Source organism: Elaeis guineensis, chromosome 12 (assembly GCF_000442705.2).
Source record: "Elaeis guineensis isolate ETL-2024a chromosome 12, EG11, whole genome shotgun sequence".
Taxonomy (NCBI): Eukaryota; Viridiplantae; Streptophyta; class Magnoliopsida; order Arecales; family Arecaceae; genus Elaeis; species Elaeis guineensis.
The window spans coordinates 24,568,834-24,587,468 of record NC_026004.2 but is presented as its reverse complement, the minus strand read 5'-3'; the positions used below and the strand labels follow the sequence as shown (position 1 = coordinate 24,587,468).

At 34.3% G+C, this 18,635-nt stretch overlaps 1 protein-coding gene across 1 annotated transcript; it reads right to left on the bottom strand.

Annotated features, from left to right (window-relative positions):
- Positions 1–4,478: 4,478 nt before the first annotated feature.
- LOC105054644 (65-kDa microtubule-associated protein 3) lies at positions 4,479–8,149 on the bottom strand. Its single transcript, XM_029267778.2, has 12 exons — positions 8,078–8,149; positions 7,474–7,680; positions 6,899–7,147; positions 6,574–6,783; positions 6,341–6,496; positions 6,074–6,233; positions 5,834–5,985; positions 5,660–5,747; positions 5,489–5,562; positions 5,315–5,389; positions 5,010–5,232; positions 4,479–4,909 (listed from the first exon to the last, which is right to left on the bottom strand). Exons 1-12 carry the CDS (start codon positions 8,147–8,149, stop codon positions 4,647–4,649), a joined length of 1,929 nt encoding a protein of 642 aa, XP_029123611.1. The 3' UTR covers positions 4,479–4,646.
- Positions 8,150–18,635: the final 10,486 nt, after the last annotated feature.

The window sequence follows — 18,635 nt, the reverse complement described above, 5'->3', positions numbered from 1 at the left end:
CTATGAAAATTCAAATTCACAGATCATATAATATCAAAAATATCCCTAACAACTTGTTTAGGAGTTGGGATTGAGAATTAGGATAGAAAAAATCTTAGAACAAAATCAAATAGATTTTTTCTCTTTCTAATCAGCACGACGAGAGAAGAAAAGACTTCCTTCTCTTCCATAGAGATGATGTCCCAAATACCCACACGTATGGAGAAGATGCCTCAACTACCCACCCTATGCACGTGAAAAAAATATTGTAGCAAAAAAAATAATTTTCTCTTCTCGAAAGTCTCTCAATCATAAGGATATTTTGGTTAACATATTTTAATATAAGATTACCGTAATACAATAATGTTAGATATCCATCCTCAAGAGTAGATTTTTTTTATCATCACGTTTGATGATGATTTGAGAAATATGGATGATTTAAAATCACCGTCACGTAGAATCACCATGGTGTAATCAAATATGATGATCTCATCACCTCCACCCACATCAACTTTTATCTTAGGTGAATCACCTCATACAAAATGCTCCCCCAAAATAAAAATTTATCACTTGTGAAACTACTATTTCTACGCTCGTAATCCAACTAGCATCTATGTATCATTCTAGCTCAAAACTCATTATAAAATAATCCAAGTTCGGTAGTTCTTTTAAGATATCCAAGGACTTTATTAATATCCTTTCAATGATTATCATTAGATTACAAATATATTTATTTGTTTTATGTACTACAAAAATAATATCTAATTTAGTACAATACACTATATATATTTAACTACCAATATTAGTAAAATACTTCATTTAAGCAATCAATCTACCTAAAATTTTTAACTAATTTAGTACTTGAATCATAGAGAGTAATTGTCTCTCTAATTTTGAAAGCATTTCTTCGATATAATATGATTTTCATAATGCATATCGTCTAGTATGTTTCATAATTTTAATGCCTAATACATTACCTACCTACTTCTCCTAAGTTTTTTATTTTTTAAACATGGAAGATAACTACTTCTTCATTTCATTTAGACAAGCATGTTAGTTCCGAAAATTAATAGATATCAACAAATAAATGACTGATAACAATAAAAATCACTAACAATTTTAGCATATATGCATTTATAAGCATCATTATGACCAAAGCCATTTAAAAGTAATAGAATTAAATTTCGCAAGCTATTATTTTGGTGCTTGCTTAAGGTCATATAGAGATTTAATCAATTTACATACATTTTTTCCATTACCATGTAAAACAAAACTCATGGGTTGTTCTACATACACCTTCTCTTTAAGGTCACCATTTAGAAATATAGTTTTGACATTTATTTGATGGGTGTAAAGATGAAAAATAGATGCCAAAGCTATTAAAACTCTAGTAGATATGATTCTAGCAATAAGAACATAAGCATCAAACTTTGGCTACAAGTTTAGATTTAAAAAATTGTATAGTACTATTACTATTATGTTTTCTTTTGAATACCCATTTACACCCAATAAATTTAGATTAGGAAGGCAAATCTACTACTTCCATATCTCGATAGATGTTATTGAATCTATAATTTATTGATTGCTTCTTTTCAAAACTAGCATTTCTAGAATTCATGGCTTCTTCAAAACTTTGTGGTGCAATTTCAATATTCATTACTACATAGATCTGTTTAGGTGTTTTTATTCTATTGCCTTCCATAAGAAAAGATAAAGACTCTAACCGTATAAAATCTTATTTAATTTCTTTTCTTTTCTAGATCTTTAACTCCTAACTTCACGAAAAATTTTATTAGGTTTTCTTTTGCTACTTTGAGATCCGGCATTTAAACTAGGTTCTTCTTGTTTAAATCCATTTGCCTCTTCTTTGTTACAACATTTTATTTATATTCATGTTGCCCATTTCATCTACCACTCTCTTTCTAATGATTTTAAGGTCTTAATTGCCCTCACTCAGTCTATGAGTTTGCTATCAAACTTTGCCAATACACCTAGCTCCATGATATAATAAATTTGTTTGGGGTTTGCAAGTAGCAACTTTGAAAAATCTTACAAACCTTTTAATAAAGCTTGCGACTCTTGGATTGATAATGCTTTAATTAATAGGTTGGAATGATCTAATAGCCTAGGATTATACTTTATTTATATAATCTCAAGGGTTGTCAAAAATAGAAACATGAACAGATGTCTCCTCGAAGAGGCATCTCCTGAAAGAGAAATATAGATACTAATTTGAAAATTTCATTGGGAAACAGCTATTAAAAACTATCTGAAAAAAATCTTCTAAGAAAAACCATCCAATAGTTAATGTCAAAATAAAATAATAAATTAAAAATATTTTATTATATTAAAATACAAATAATGTATAGAAAGATCATTACACATTATGGTAATAGAAAGATACAAGTGGTAAAGAAGTCCTCTTATTCAATGGCGGCAAAAATGGGCAAAATCCTCTTCAATACAATAAAGTTAGTAGATGTTTTCCAAATCAGGAATGAGTTGATTTAAGTAAAATTTAGATAGGACAACTCTATATTGTGCTAAAACCTAGTAAAATTTTCTAAAACCATGAGCATTTTTTAGCTATTTGATATAACTAATCAAATACTAATATAAAAATTTAGAGCTTGCTATATCATCTTAGAGAGGGGGGGGGGTTACCCAATTACAAGTACAAATGAGAAATAAATTGGCATGCATTGACATGAAGCCTCACCGATAATAGGAAATATCCACTCTTTGCCCATCTAAGATGAAACCTATGCTCATTTCCACTTTCCTGACCGACCATGAGTAGCATTCATCTGCAAAAGCTAAATCATGATGCAGTGAATCCCAACAAAATAATTTCTATGAGTTGTTAAACATAAGTGAATTCAATCAGATTGGTGGGTGTGCAGTTTAATTCAACTTTGGATCTATCAATAGATTAAAAGGTCCTGTCAAATTGTTAAATGTACTACCACATGAATCTAGTGAATAGATACTATTAAATCATTAATGCGGCTATCAATTAGTAAACATGGGTCTTAGACTTTTCCAAGGAGGGTGTTTAACAAGAATATTTATGCTGAATAGCTTATACAAAGTATCTAACTTGTCATGCTTATGCTGAATAGCTTATTCTCAAAATTTTATCTTATCCTGATATAACTTGTCATGTTTCATATGAAACAATCCATGTCAAGGATCTGCTCAGCAGGTGCAATGATTTACTGTTATATCCTGGTCATCGAGCAAGATACGGGGAATCACGTACAAAAGTATATTGAATTTTGCGCAACCAACCATCAGAAATTCCACTGATACAATGAGCAGGTGTCTTACATCACTACTTGCCATGTTGTTGACGGGAGGCAATCTAGGTGGTGGGTTGAGAAAGTTATTTTCCATGCATTCCTTGTGTGCTTAGTTGACCATAAGATCATTTTGCTCCAGCCATGGATATCATCAACATGACCTCCATACACTTCACACTTACCACAACTGATGTGTACAGAAAGCCATTCTCTCTATGAATTGCAACCTTGCCAGCCTTCTTTTTGGCAGTCACACAGTGTTCTATTCCTTTTTGCCTGCTTATATGAGGTTTAGATGTTCAGATGTATATCAGTGATGACCATAGAGATTTAAATGCGAGATATGCATAACTTACGTGGTGTGAATCATCTATAAATAAACTTCTCCTGTAGGATTCATGTACTACATGTCAGAAAACAATTATTGCAGCTTATTATTATGTTTTATATCAAGAAACGTATCAAAATTTGGGTCAATTACAGTCTCTGGTCTGCAGGATTTACATAAAGAGCATGCCACTTGTTCAATGATGCTTCTAACTTCTTGGATGACCTATTCTCCTTCCTTCTCCATGTACCTTTAAAGGTCATGTAGAAATATAGAAGTTGTGAACTAGGTCCTCACTGCCAAGGGATGAGGACCACCTAGTTTCAGGGATCTGATCTAGAGTTACAAGAACTTCCATTGATAAATTTTTACGGTTTCCTACAAACTCGCTACAAGAAGTTCAGCAAGGTAGCCACATGAAACTCCTTTCTGTGAAACCATCTCATTCTGACCATAATATTGGCATGAACAAATTAAAGGAAGACAATGAAGTCGAACTGATCAATCCTAATTTTTTGTGGAGTTCCATTATCCAACCAGTTTTGCCACTGCTACAGATAAGTAGAGGAGCCTTTTGTATTTTTATAAGAGTGATATCCTAAACAATTTCTTATTATAAACGTGTTTGCAACAAAGGTATCATCTTATTCAACTTGATTCTATCATGTTTTAAGAGGAAAATTTAACCAAAAGAAATAGCATCCACTGCATGGAGAATGTTTTACCAGTTCCAGAGTGGATTCCTTTAACCTATGATAATGACATAGAAACTTGAAAATGGTTGTAGAAGATGATTTTACAGCCACTAAGACCATCCAATCTTTTCAAGTTTAGCTTATAATTCAACAGTCACCTTGGAAACAACAAGCTTTTTTTTTTTCTTTGGAGAAAGGAAATAACAAGCTAAATCCGAGCCTGAAATATGTTAAAAGTATCAAGCTTCAAGAAGCCAACAAGAACTGACTTGCATCAATTACTGAGAGGGGGTAAAAAGACTTGCAAATAACCGATAGTAGAAGTATCGAATCTTTACATGCTTAAGATGAGCTTTTGACTACAAAGCCAGCTCTTCTCTCTTCAAAAGAGTACTCCATCTCCCTGGGCATGTCTATAACTACAGCTTGAGAAGTCAAGGAGACTGGAGCAGTAGCTTCTATCTTCATACAGCTCTTGTGGGTACCGATCTCCTCTTCAGCATTGTCACAATTGCACTTGGTGGGTGTGGATGGCATGTTGCTGTCTGAAACTAAAGGAGCAAAGGGCTTACGGGACATGAACGTAGCATCCAGATCTCTCCTGACTACAAGCATTCAGGTGACACTGTCAAATAAAATAGTGAACTTGATAATTCTGAGCTGCAACATTTATAAAACATATGCTACAGGAAAGCAGATTCTAACCAGCAGATAAGCCACTCCCATCATCAGACTTCCTGTAGGCATGCGAGGACTTTGCAGACCGCGGCGAATCGGATTGCGATGTAGCTCCTGGCGTGGAAGGTCTTCTACTTGGACCCGAAGAGAAAGTCCTAGTTACCTTGTTTACATTTTTCAAAGGGCTTGGCTTAGAGCCAAAAAGTGCTTCTTGCGCTGCAGTAAGCTGACCCTGAAGCCTCCTCTGATCCTGCATCAAAATTATGTTACAAATGTGAGCCAAGCAGTGAGGATTCTATTCAAGTTTGATACTTGTAATGATAAGGGAATACCCTCTGTCTTTTTCGCTCTTGCTCTTTCTCCTGCCTTGTAGTGGTGTAATCTTCCAGCATCGACAAAAGGCTGACCTATAAGTAGTAGGGAAAAGGAAGAGAATAAATAATTAGTTCGGAATCATCTGTCAAAGTGGACCAAGATTCAAATATGCAGCCATGAAGAATGCTTACACCATCATATTTAAACTCATTGCCCTTCTCTTTCTCCCAAGCTGTTGTTTTGGCTGACAATGCCTCTACCATTGCTGCTCCAAATAGAAAACAGCAAATGGCCTTAATTTTTGGTGCTTGAGAAATCGAAATGTCTCCAAAACTGTTATAGTTAAAAGCTTAACTTCATACCTGGAATTTTGCTGACAAGAATGCGTGCTTTTTCAGCACGCTTCAGTGCAAGGTGGGTACCTCTTCCAGCACTATAACGGTTCTCATCCTGAAACGAACCATAGGTAAACAAACATAAGTACTTAAAGACATGTAGTGGATAAATTTTCACCAAAAAATGGGTTGGTATTCAACCCTATTGTATTCCTCCAGCCAAGACTCTTCTTCGCAAGCTGCCAGCCATTTTTCGACCCTTTCGAGAATATCTTTCCTGCTGAATGCCTGTTCTTTAGCTTCTGAAATTAGAAATTCCATCTGGCCGAGGACTAAAGAGGAGTCAACATCACCTGCAATAGAAAAGATGGGCAAAAGTTCAAGGAAGCAGAATCTGGTGATTTGAAGAACAAATTTAAAAAGAAATTATCGGACTAATACCGTTCTCAACAGCTTCATATGCAAATTCTGTTTCACTACCTCCTTCTGCTACTAAATGTGCCCGTCTACGAATCTCTTCTAGCTCGCTCTTTTTCCTAAGAACAAGTTCTTTCATCTTGCTATTTTTCTGCTCTTCAAGCCTCAAAACTTCTGCTTCAACCTACATTTTTAGATTCATTCCTGCTTTCATTCTTACCGTCAAGCTAATCATGTTGCCAGTGAGCATATAAAAGATGGCCATCTCTATACTTCAGATTATTAACTCACATGTTTGATGAAGTCCACAGAAAGAGCATCGGGCTCTATTATTTCATGTTCTGAAGCAGCTATATTACATGTTACACTCTGAAAACTTTGTTGCTCTTCAGTTGGTGTGTCCATCAGGTTCCACAGCTCCAACATAGTACTCGCAAGATCTTGAAGCTGTCATAGCTTAGATTTTTAAATAACAGAATGGATTTTGTTTAATAAAATGGGAAATTTTAATCTAAATCACCTGCCTTTTCCATTCTTTGCCTCTTAATCTCTCGCAATCTGTGAATTGCACAGGTCAACCTTTCAATTGTATCATCACTAGTGTTTTTGAATCCTCCAGTTTCATTCAGATTAGGGTCTACCTCACCAACCATTTGCTTGAAATCTATACTAAGTACCAAACATAGAGAGCTCAAAGTACTCAGATGCTCCTGGACCTTTCTCAGACGGTCAGCCTATGGCAGTAGAAAATTAAGCAAAAAAAGTTTCAAGAAAATAATGAACAAAGTTAAGGTTCTATGGAACTGATAACTATATAAATAGAATTATTTCTAAGAAATAAGCTCTAACCTTCTCCTCTTGAAGTAGCTGTAACTGCCCATGCAATTCTTCAAGCATTCTCACAGATAGGGCAGATTCATCCACAGCCACAGTGGATAAATCATACCCTGGTGGCCTAATCTCAATTAATATCTCCTTTATCTGCTCTACAACTTCAAGAATTTGATTCTTTCTATCATTCTTCCTCTTTTTCATCTCCTCTAGCTCTGGAATAATGGCCTTGAGCTCTTCCTTTAAGCTCCCAGCATTTTGATTACACTGACAGTGCAATCCCAAGTAAGAGCATCCCATGAGTTCCATGAGTCATTTTATTACACCTCTTTGTGAATAGCCATGTTCACCTCTGATTAAAAAAGTTCCACTTCCTACTGTATATATATTGCATGCATGTATATATGTATGTATGCATATACATGTGTGTTCAGTCATGCAAATAGATAAAAAATGCAGAAAGTTGGCCTTTTTGCATAAAACAGTAATTCATCAGATAAAAAAATTGGTCCTTTCTTTGCTCTTTTTCTATCAGAAATTTAAAAATCCTCTCTTTGCTATTTTTCTACCAGAAATTCAAAGAGTTGACAGACCTGCCTAACATGCACTGGTGGCTCACCCATTGCAGAACATATGGCTGCAATCTCTGCTTCAGCATCGGCAATAGCCTGCCGCAGCTGAGCTCGAGACATATTTGCCTGGTAAACTTTTCTCCTATAAACCTCCAAACACTCCTGTTCTATCTCAAGTAGCATTTTATCCCTTTCAGCTTCAGATTCTCCAACTTCATCCCAAATTATCTGCAATCAATCATATATCAGGCAAAGTGATCTTTACATACTTCCAAACAAAGAAGTGATTGGTTGTATAAATTATGCATCTAAGATGGATGTAGCATGCTTCAAATTGAATCTGACAAATCAAAGAAAACATGATTCAGTGCATCAAACATATGCTATGCTCAAAGTTTTTCCTCTTTTTCTGAGAAAGAAGGGAGAAAAAGAATAAGAAGAACCTCTATCCATGTGAGAGATTCTGGAATGCACTATTTAGATATTTTTCAAAACAATGATCATGCACCATTTTGCCATACTAGCAATGCCTTCGGTAGGAGGAATAAAATGACAAACATCAGCAATGTTAGAAAACAATGACATAAACATATCTTGCATGTCATTCATTGACGCCGAAGCTTACCTTGAGTTCTTGTAACAGAGATCCGCGACTACTCTCCATTTGTAAAGATTGTCTATTTGGAGGTTTAGCCATGTGTTACACCTACTAGCTCTCTGCAAAAGCATCAGCGAGAAAACAGTTCAAGAGTTACTCATAATGGCAATATTTTCATATCATTCAATAAAAGCAGGATTTTCTTATCCCTTTTCTCCATCATTCAAAATTATCAGGATAAACAAAATGAAGTTGGCAATCTCCAGATAAGTCAAGTGCTTGAAAAGCATCAAAACCCAATTTCTTTCATGAATAATTTGATTTTCAAGGACAAGATGTCATTGCGGTAGGGATGCATATAGTTATCCTTGGTGCCAAAACATTACCATTTAGGATTGGAGGCAAATACTCCCATTAAAATAATTCTCAAACAAAAATGGGCATGAAAGGTGGACAAAGGAAAAAGAAAATCCTGTTCTAGTGACATGGAGAATTGAACTGATTGATTATCCTCTCAGTTATCTCTCACAAACCACATAAAATATTGACAAAGTTATCAATTGTTTCATGAAACAAGCAGCATTGCCATTACCATTCGCAAAATCAATTGATTTAAACTCCTGAATTCCTAAGAATTCAAAGAGCAGTGATGTATCCTAAAGAAATACCTTGGACAATTGAGAATCCGAGGAACCAAATTGGCTGTAGGGATGGCCCAAAAATCAATTGAATTAAGGAAGAACCTGGCAGAACTAATGAGAACTCTGCATGGAATGGAGAATGGAGAACAAGAGTAAAAACGGATCGATGCGAACAACAACAAAATAAAACAAAGATCTCCAAGCTAACTCACCGGATGGATATGTCTTGTCTGACAACAGAAAATCCAGGAAAACAACCAGAAGGCATCTCCTTCCTATGGCTTCATGGCTGAGAAACGAAAGGGGCAATTTTTAGAGAGAAGAAAACAAACTGATAGTTCTGTGGGTGACAACCAAAGAGAGAGAGTCTTGCGCGGCAAAAGCAACGGAAGACACGGGCGGATTGGATTGCGTCGAGCCTTCGAGCCTCTGACAACAACCGGGCTAGAAGTTAAAACGGTAACTTGTGAAAACAAGACAACCAACGGCTCAACTGCTTCCGCTTTGATAGGAAACAAGACGGCTCAACTGCTTCCGCTTTGATAGGAAACAAGCTGGGCTACATAAATAATCGTGCCTTTAACTCGATCTATTTGGTCCCAAACAAGCCTGCAAAGGGTTGAACAAAAAACTATATATATATATATATATATATATACATATATATATATATATATATATATATATACATATATATATACATATATATATATATATATACATACATATATATATATATATATATATATGTATATATATACATACATATATATATATATATATATGTATATATATAATATATATATATGTATATATGTATATATATATATATGTATATATGTATATATATATATATATATGTATATATATATATATATATATATGTATATATATATATACATACATATATATCTATATATATACATATATATATATATATATATATATATATATATATATATATATATATATATATATATATATATATATACATATATATATATATATATACATATATATATATATATGTATATATATATATATATGTATGTATGTATGTATGTACACACACACATATATATATATATATATATATATATATATATATATATATATATATATACACGTACATATAGAATTGCAAGGTTCCTGTTTTTCTTTATTTCTTTTATTCTTTTGGTAAAAGTTGTTCGTTGCTTCATCCAAGTGTTCTGAAATTTTGAAGGATGCAAAATCCAAAACAAATCCAGTTGTTTTTGGATCTCCTATTTTTTTCTCCTTCTGTAAACCAATTTTCTTGCTCATAGGCGACATCCCGAGTCCCGACATCCTGCTAAAATCTGGGCTCAAGATCTGAAATTTCCGCTTGATACCAATAATTTCCAGGTATTTATACTACCGAGGTTGTTTATATTCAAATATAAATAATGGAAAACAGACATGAATGTAAATTCCGGTAAACTGTCGCATGCTATTAACATGGGGCTCATGTCAAGCAGGCTAGCATTGTCTTCTGTAAACAGCTGCATCATTGATTCGTTGACCATTTAACTACATTGTGACAAAGATGCTGGATGGACCAAGAAACAATGGCCTATCATGCCACAGTGACGAGGCAAACCCAAGCCTCCATGGCTGTTCCTTGGAATCTGCTGATAAGCATAACAATGATTTCCTGGGTGAATCCAATTGACATTATTCAAGTTCAATTTGAATTGATCGACGACCTTCTCTGAATTATTGAAAAAAATTGTTCTCAAATTACAAAAAATCCACTAAGATTTTAATATAAATTACATTTACATTCAATAGTTTGAAAAATCTATACTTAAATCTTTGATGTTTATTTTAATTCTACACTTCAACTTATATTGTTAGTCAAACCATTAATGTTCAATGGGATCCTGATGGCACATTAGAACAAATTTATAAAATAATCAGAATAACCTCGAATAACCTAATAACCAATCCCTTTCTTCTCCTCTTCTTACTCTTCCTCTTCTCCTACGCTATAGCAGCTAAAGAACCACCGCCCTCCCTCCTCAACCACTAGAAGGCCCAGTCCACCGCCTCGAAACCATTGTCAAATCCCTATCCAATATCGTCTCAACCACTGAGCCTTCCCTCTTTACATGTTCCATCCTACAATCCCACCCCCTTCTTTCCATTCTAGAGACCTTTCCGCCTCTCATCACATAATCATCACTTGAGTCGTCGATGCATGATAATCGAATCTAGTAGTAGAAGTGGTTCAGATTTATTGTGGCTATGTAGTTGGAGTCTAGCCATCACCTCCACCACCGTTATTAGTTCATTGTGGCTGTATAGCTGGAGTCTAACCATCACCTCCACTATTGCCTATAAGGACCTTAATGGCCTCAGCATGTATTTCACTATTGGCGACATCCGGAGGCAAATCTACATCTTCTCCTTTATTGATGCCATCCTCATCAAGCTCTCCTCCATCTCCAACTCCTTGGTAACCTCCATGCCTTGCTACCTCTCCTCCCACTGCTACAAGAGCCTCCTCTTCATCATGCTGATAACTCCACCGCTGCCCATTATCTTAGTAGTCCACTACCAATAATGACATCTAGGCTTGATCAGGGAGGCAGGCTTTGCCAAAATGATGGATGAGGGAGTTGAAGAGGATTTTTTGCTAGATATTCGTTGGGATTGAATAAATGGAGAGCATTGAGGCAAGAGAATAGGTGAACACAGATGGATAGTTATGAAAGAGGGGGAAAGTGGAGAGGAGATGGCAGAGGGCAATAGGTATTAGAATTTTTTGTCGAGACATGCATATGTGTTTCAAATTTTTTTTTTAAACAACATAGTGAAATAAAAGATTAAAATATCTTTTAATCTAAATCATGCATGCATAAAATATAGAACACATAGATCTACTTCATATACTGAAATTGAACACATGCTGAATTTTATGCTGAAATTAAATAGGTGATCGAATCACATATTTGTTTCGTAATTTCTTTCTTCGAATCTAGATCTGAAAGAGAGTAGATTTTTTCTTAACTGCATAAATATCCGACCCCTACAGGTATCCACTCAGAATCAGTCTCGAATAATTCTCTTTGGTGTTGATCTTTCTTTTCCAAGAATGATTACTCTATGAATCTGAATGAAGTCTGGATCACGATCAATTCTTTGATCCTTTCTTTGATTTTTTTTTCTTCTTCTCTTGTTCTTCTTTCCTTGATTATGAAGCAATCAAGGTCTGAAAACCAGCAAGCAAAGAGGATGCCCAAACACCTTTTGGGCGTAGAGATGGAGGACACCTAATCTCCTTTGAGTGTTGAAACCAAAAGGAGAAGAGAGGGAGGTGTGAGGAAATCTTAGGAGGTATAGGAGCTGCTGAAAATCTGATCATAAGAGCCTTAGAAAAGATCCCTTTAAATAGATAAAAGGATTGAATCCTATTCAAAACTAAATAGCCCCTTAATACAAGTCCTACTTGTATTAGAAATCTTTGTAGCTTTAGATATTTGACCTCCTTTAGGAGATTCATTAGGCACCAACTATTGGAGCATTTTCACCCACTTTCTCACATGCCACATGGGGCTTAGGGGATGCCCCATACTGCTCCTTCATGCTCTCTTTTAAGTGGGCATATCCAACTTGATCAAATTAAGTGGCGCCCCATACAAACAATCAAAAAAATTGATTAAGAATTTGAACTCTTAATGCATATAATCCAAAATCCTAGGCACCCAACAATTAGAGTCCAATAAATCTAATTCATTTATATTATTAGTAGATAAGTAACTCGAATTAATCTTATCAAATAAGTAATTCAAATGTAAAGAAAAAATTGGATTCAACCATATACTAGCAAGATTATCCTGAATCCAATAGGATTTCTCTAAATCCTATTGAGATTTTATAAGTCCAATTACTTATTCTAGGTCTAATTTCTTTATTGTGTGATCCCATAGGTTCAATTCTATCTAATAGTGAGATATACCATAATACTAGCAAGATTATCCTGAACCCAATAGGATTTCTCTAAATCCTATTGAGATTTTATAAGTCCAATTGCTTATTCTAGGTCTAATTCTTTTATTGTGTGATCCCATAGGTTCAATTCTATCTAATAGTGAGATATACCATAATCTCTATTATAGTATCATTGAAATTTTTTTCAATAGATCAAAATGATTTCACTCTAACTCATCAAAGATTGTCGATCCTGAGCAATCCTAGTGAGCTCTCACAATCCATCAGTGACAGCTAGTAGTATGTAGTGACAATCCAGTAGAACCGAAAAAGAATCTCAAGGTATAATTCACATGTGATTCAGTTCCTCTATCGTGAGTCCTGACTAGATGGCAGATCATGGATAAATCATCAAACTTTATCATCAGTCATATGATAGATTTGATTAGCTCAAGTCTAATTGTGATCCTCATGAAAACTCTTTTTTCATCAATCATACTATGATGGCCACAGACTTTAGGACTTAGCCTCTCAAATCTCATAGGACTACTCTTCTCTATTAAGATCGATAGATTCCATCTAGATACGCATCCTACTCCTACAATGGATCAACTGTCGCCAACATCTACTACAAGATCTCAATAAGATTATATTTATGTGTCAGTCAAACTCTAGCAGTCTTACTACGAACAGTCATACCATCACAGATTAAAGGACCATTTACACAACTACAGCATCGGGATAATTACTGACGATTGATTAAAAATTCAAATGATCTCTCATATGATCACGCTTAGTACTAGTTATTTTCTAATAACTATCCGTACTCGTTGCTCAGTTTCTCTACATAGTAAATCAGAGATTCATCTATCCAGAAGAAAGCAATCTGTGAGCTGGTCTAATAAGATCGATCACTATCCTCATGATGATACTATGATCGAGAGTATTTAAAAATTAATTATGCATGCTTCTAATTCTTAACACTTTGAGAATATGTATCGAAGATTAATTTTATAGACGATTCAAGGATACATCACTCTTGCATGAAAATTAAACTTATCCTTTTATTGATCAAATCAATATATTAAGTATAAAATTATGTCCTACATTTATTATAATGTGCCAGCTATATTGACTTCTAGGACATACATCTAACAATCTTCCACTTGGACTAAAGTTAATTAGCCACTAATCTAAGTCCCATCTTCTCAAGGTGGACTTCCATCTTTGGCTGGCTTAATTACTTTGTTAGCGAATCTGTCACATTATCCGTGGAGTCTACTCTGCGCATCTCGACATATTTCTTTTTGAGGTAGTCACGTATACTGCTGCTCTATGTGCTTGAACTTCTGGTGAGATCTTGGCTCTTTAACGAGGGCTATAGTATTATTTTCTATACAGTACATCATCATAGCATCTAATGGTATAACTTTCAGTTCTGCAACTAATATTAAAATCAGATTTCATCCTATACATCTATAGCATACTCAGCTTCCATTGATCGATTGTTTGGAATCTTTCCAACATACCGAACCAATATTGCATTAGAATATATCCTAATATGGACATTCTATCATCAGCATTCAGATATCCTCTCTTAGCTCTGACTTATTCTTCAAAATTCAAGAATAACTCTTTAGTGCTTCTCAAGTACTTAAGAATTTTTCATAGTATTCTAGTACTCCCAGCTTAGATTTGACTGATATCTGCTCGTAACATTCACAGTAATGGCTATATTAGATTGAGTACATAGCATGGCATACTCTTATACCCAAGAAATAGAGGTTCTCTTTCAGAGTTTTCTGTACTGAACCCTTTCAGTATCTTCTTTTTATACTTTTCTATAGAAAATCAAGCATCTACTTGGATCTATCTCTATAGATCTTAATTCTAAAAATATAATATGCTTCCTCTAGGTCTTTCATGGAGAATTCTTTGGATAGCTATCTTTTGACCGAGATTAGCATGGGAATATCATTCCCAATGAGGAAAATATCATCCATGTACAAGAAATGTTATTGCACTCCCAATGATCCTCTTATATGCACAAGATTCCTCTTCATTTTTGATGAAATTAAATGATTTGATCTCTTTATCAAAATAAAGATTCCAACTTCGAGAAGCTTGCTTCAATCCATATATGGATCTTTGCAGCTTGCAGACTTGATAATCACCATCACTAGATATAAAATTCAAAGACTACTCCATATAGATATCTTCCTCAAGATATCCATTCAGAAAGATAGTTTTCACATCCATCTGTCAGATTTTATAATCATAATAAGCTGCAACAGCAAGCAGAGTGTGGATGGATTTCAGCATGGCTACAAGCAAGAAGATTTTCTGATAGTCAATGACTTTATGCTGACTATAATTTTTTACGACGAGCCTAGCTTTATAGGTCTCTTTCTTACCATCGGCACCTTTTTTTTTGTAGATTCATTATACCCAATGGGTACTATACCCTCTTGTGGATCCACTAAGGTCTATATTTGGTTTGAGTGTATTGAATCAATTTTTGACTTTATTGCATCTAACCATTTCTCAGAATCGATATCAAATATCGCCTCATCAAAGATATTAGGATCATCATCATGATCCTTATCTTCCATAAGGAACATTTCCTCTACTTCTTCTATAAGCATACCTATGTACCTTTCAAGAGAACAGGAGATCCTGCTAGATCTATGAGGTGGTGAAAAAATATCAACTACTGGCTCATGAATCATGAGTTTCTGAGGATCCATAGCTCTTTATTTATCAGAGACCTTCTCTTCAAGCTCAACTAATCTCCCACTGCCACCATCCTGGATAAACTATTTTTCTAGAAATATGATATTCTGACTCACAATCATATTATGATCTTGTAAAAAATAGAAGTAGTATCCCATTGATTCTTTTGGATACTCTATAAAATGAGCTATTACAAATCTATTCTCTAATTTATCAACCATCTGTCTTTTGACATAGGCTGGACATCTCTGAGTCTTAAGATAATCTAGACTCGACTTCTTATCGTACCATATCTCATATGGTATGATAGGAATAAATTTTGATGGAATCTTATTCAATAGGTAAATTAAAGTTAATAAGATATATCTTCAAAGATATAAAGATAAATCAGTGAAGCTCATCATGAATCTGACCATATCTAATATAGTCCTATTCTTTCTTTTGGATATCTCATTGAGCTGAGGTGTTGCAGAAGAAGTCTATTAAGAGACTATGCCATTATTTTTAAGATATCTCAAAAATTTTTGACTAAAGTATCCAACTCCTCGATCAGATCGACGAACCTTAATGGGCTTGCCTGTTTATTTTTTTACTTCATTTCTGAATTCTTTAAATTTTTCAAAAGCTTCAGACTTGTGTTTCATCAAAGACATATATCCATACGGTGACAGATCATCGATAAAGATGATGAAGTAGCTATAATCACTCCTGACCTGCATATCAAATGGCCCACACATATCGGTGTATACCAGGACAAGTAACTCTGTGATCCTTTCCCTATATCCTACAAAGGATAACTTGATCATTTTTTTTTGAAGATAAAATTCATAAGCTAAATATGACTCTAAATCAAAAGAGTCAAGGATCCCATCATTTTTCAATTTATTTATCCTGTCCTCTCCAATTTGACCTAGTCTATGATGCCACAAGTACTTTTGGTTAATTTCGTCTTTGGATCTCTTTTGACCTATGACACTCACTACTTGCTCGTTTAAATCCACATTTATATCAATATGCAAGTAATAAAAATTGTTAATTAAAAGACCACATGCAATCAATCTATTTCATAAATAAATAAAATAAATATTTTTATTAAAATTAAAATCCAAACTATCCTGTACTAGCACAGATATGAAAATCAAATTCTGACTAGCTACAGGAATAAAATAATAGTCTTTCAAATCTAACCTAAGTTTTGATGGTAATTGAAAAGGATTAGTACCAACAATTTCTACAGCAATTTTTGCTCCATTATCGATCCGAAGAATCATATCATCTTTTCTCAATCTCTTATTTTCTATTAGATCCTGCATTAAAGTACATATTTGAGCACTTGAACCAGTCTATTATCCCACTAGAAGTAGAAGAAACCGTAAGGTTAGATTCAATTATGAGTATACCTTCTAAAGGCTTGTCATCCTTTTTTATCTTTAGGCTCTTTAAGTAGAGTGGACAGTTTCTCCTCCAGTGACCGTCAGCATCACAGTGAAAATACTTTTCTTTTGCTTTAGCCTTCTTCGGAATGTTCTTTTTTGGCTTACTCTCTTTTTTTTGCTTCTTCATGGATTTACCCTTCTTCTTCCAACTAGATTTTTTTTTGGATGAAAAAATTTGCTCCACAGTGAGAATAGTGCCCCTTGAACTCTTCCAAGTTTTCTCAGTAGTGACCAACATGTTGACCAGTTTGGGTATAGTGCAATCAAGTTTGTTCATATAAAAATTTATAATAAATTGACTATATAAACTCGTAAGAGATTGAAGGATCAAATCTATTTTTAATTCTTTTTGGATATCAAGTCTCAGCTTTTCAAGCTCCTCAATATCCTTGATCACTATCATACAGTGCTCATAGACTGACTGTCTTTCATGCATCGATCTTTAGATTGAAGTCTCTTGGATACTTCGAAGCATGCTATGCAGCTCTGCTCACCATACAACTTTTGTAGGTGAGTGATCATAGCTCTGTCAGTGGGCATATGCTCATGCTGGCTTTGCAACTCGTTTGTCATGGAAGCCAGCACATAACACTTAATCCGACTATCTTCATCTGTCCACTTTTCATATGCTATACTTTGCTTAATAGTAGGACGGTTTGGAAATACTAGGGGTTTCTGATCGAGTACATAATCTAATTTTTCAGAAGTCAGGATAATCTTGAGGTTTTTAAGTTAGTCTTTATAATTGATTCCAGTCAAATGATTGGACTCAAGGATGCGGGCTAGAAGATTTAAAGCTAACATAGTTTAACTGTAAGAGTAGAGATTCAAATTAAATTTTTTATATTTTAAATTTATATTTGCTCTAAGAACTTTAAGAAGCAAACAATGACTCCCACTATTTTTTTGGATCCCTCCACTCTTTAGATAGAAAGCAAAACTCTAACGTGACAACTGAATTTCTAGTGGGTACTGTGGTTCCACCGATGCCATGCATCTTATCTAGCAGTTATTAGTAACATGCATATCGATGTGTGGACAACTCTTTGTCTAAATGCTCTTCTAAGCATATTACAGCAACTTGGTCTCATAGTTATGTGGGCTCACCTAATAGTTATTGACCACACTCCTTAGTTAAATCTGACCCACCATTTATAAGCAGGTGCAAAGTTGTCATTGGATCTCTCACCTAACAGTTATTGGACCCAATCCCATCTTTATCCTAGAGCAACTCTTTGCTAATAGAGTGGTTATGTATTTTTGATGCAACTGAACCACTGTGATCAATCGAAAACAATCAACATCAGTACCATGCCTACACATCTAAAACATTAGAAGATTTGTGGACTTAATATTTATGGAGAGATTTAGATTTAGTTCTCATCTAATCAGTCATTATATGACTGATCTAATTTGTACGGGCTAAACCAAATTGCCAAGCAACCTTATTCAAGACTTAATCTTTCAAATTGACTAGGTAAGTGGGGATCCCCCATTTCTTTTCTTAGACATCAATAAATTAATCAGATAAGTAAATAAAATTAATTAAATAACCATCTCTCAATTATTTACCTTAGACATCAATAGATTAATTGGTCCAAATAGGTTAGCTTAAGCAAATCAGACTCAATCCATCGAGCCAAATTAGGTCTGTAGATTAATTGATTCTACATATGAGATTTAATTGATTTAATCAATAATAATTATATAATTTTAAACTTAATTGACCTAATCCTAATCAATACTTAACTCGATTTGATCAATTACTTAATCAAATTTAGACCCATTATGTTCAAATCAAAAATCCTAGATGCAATCTAA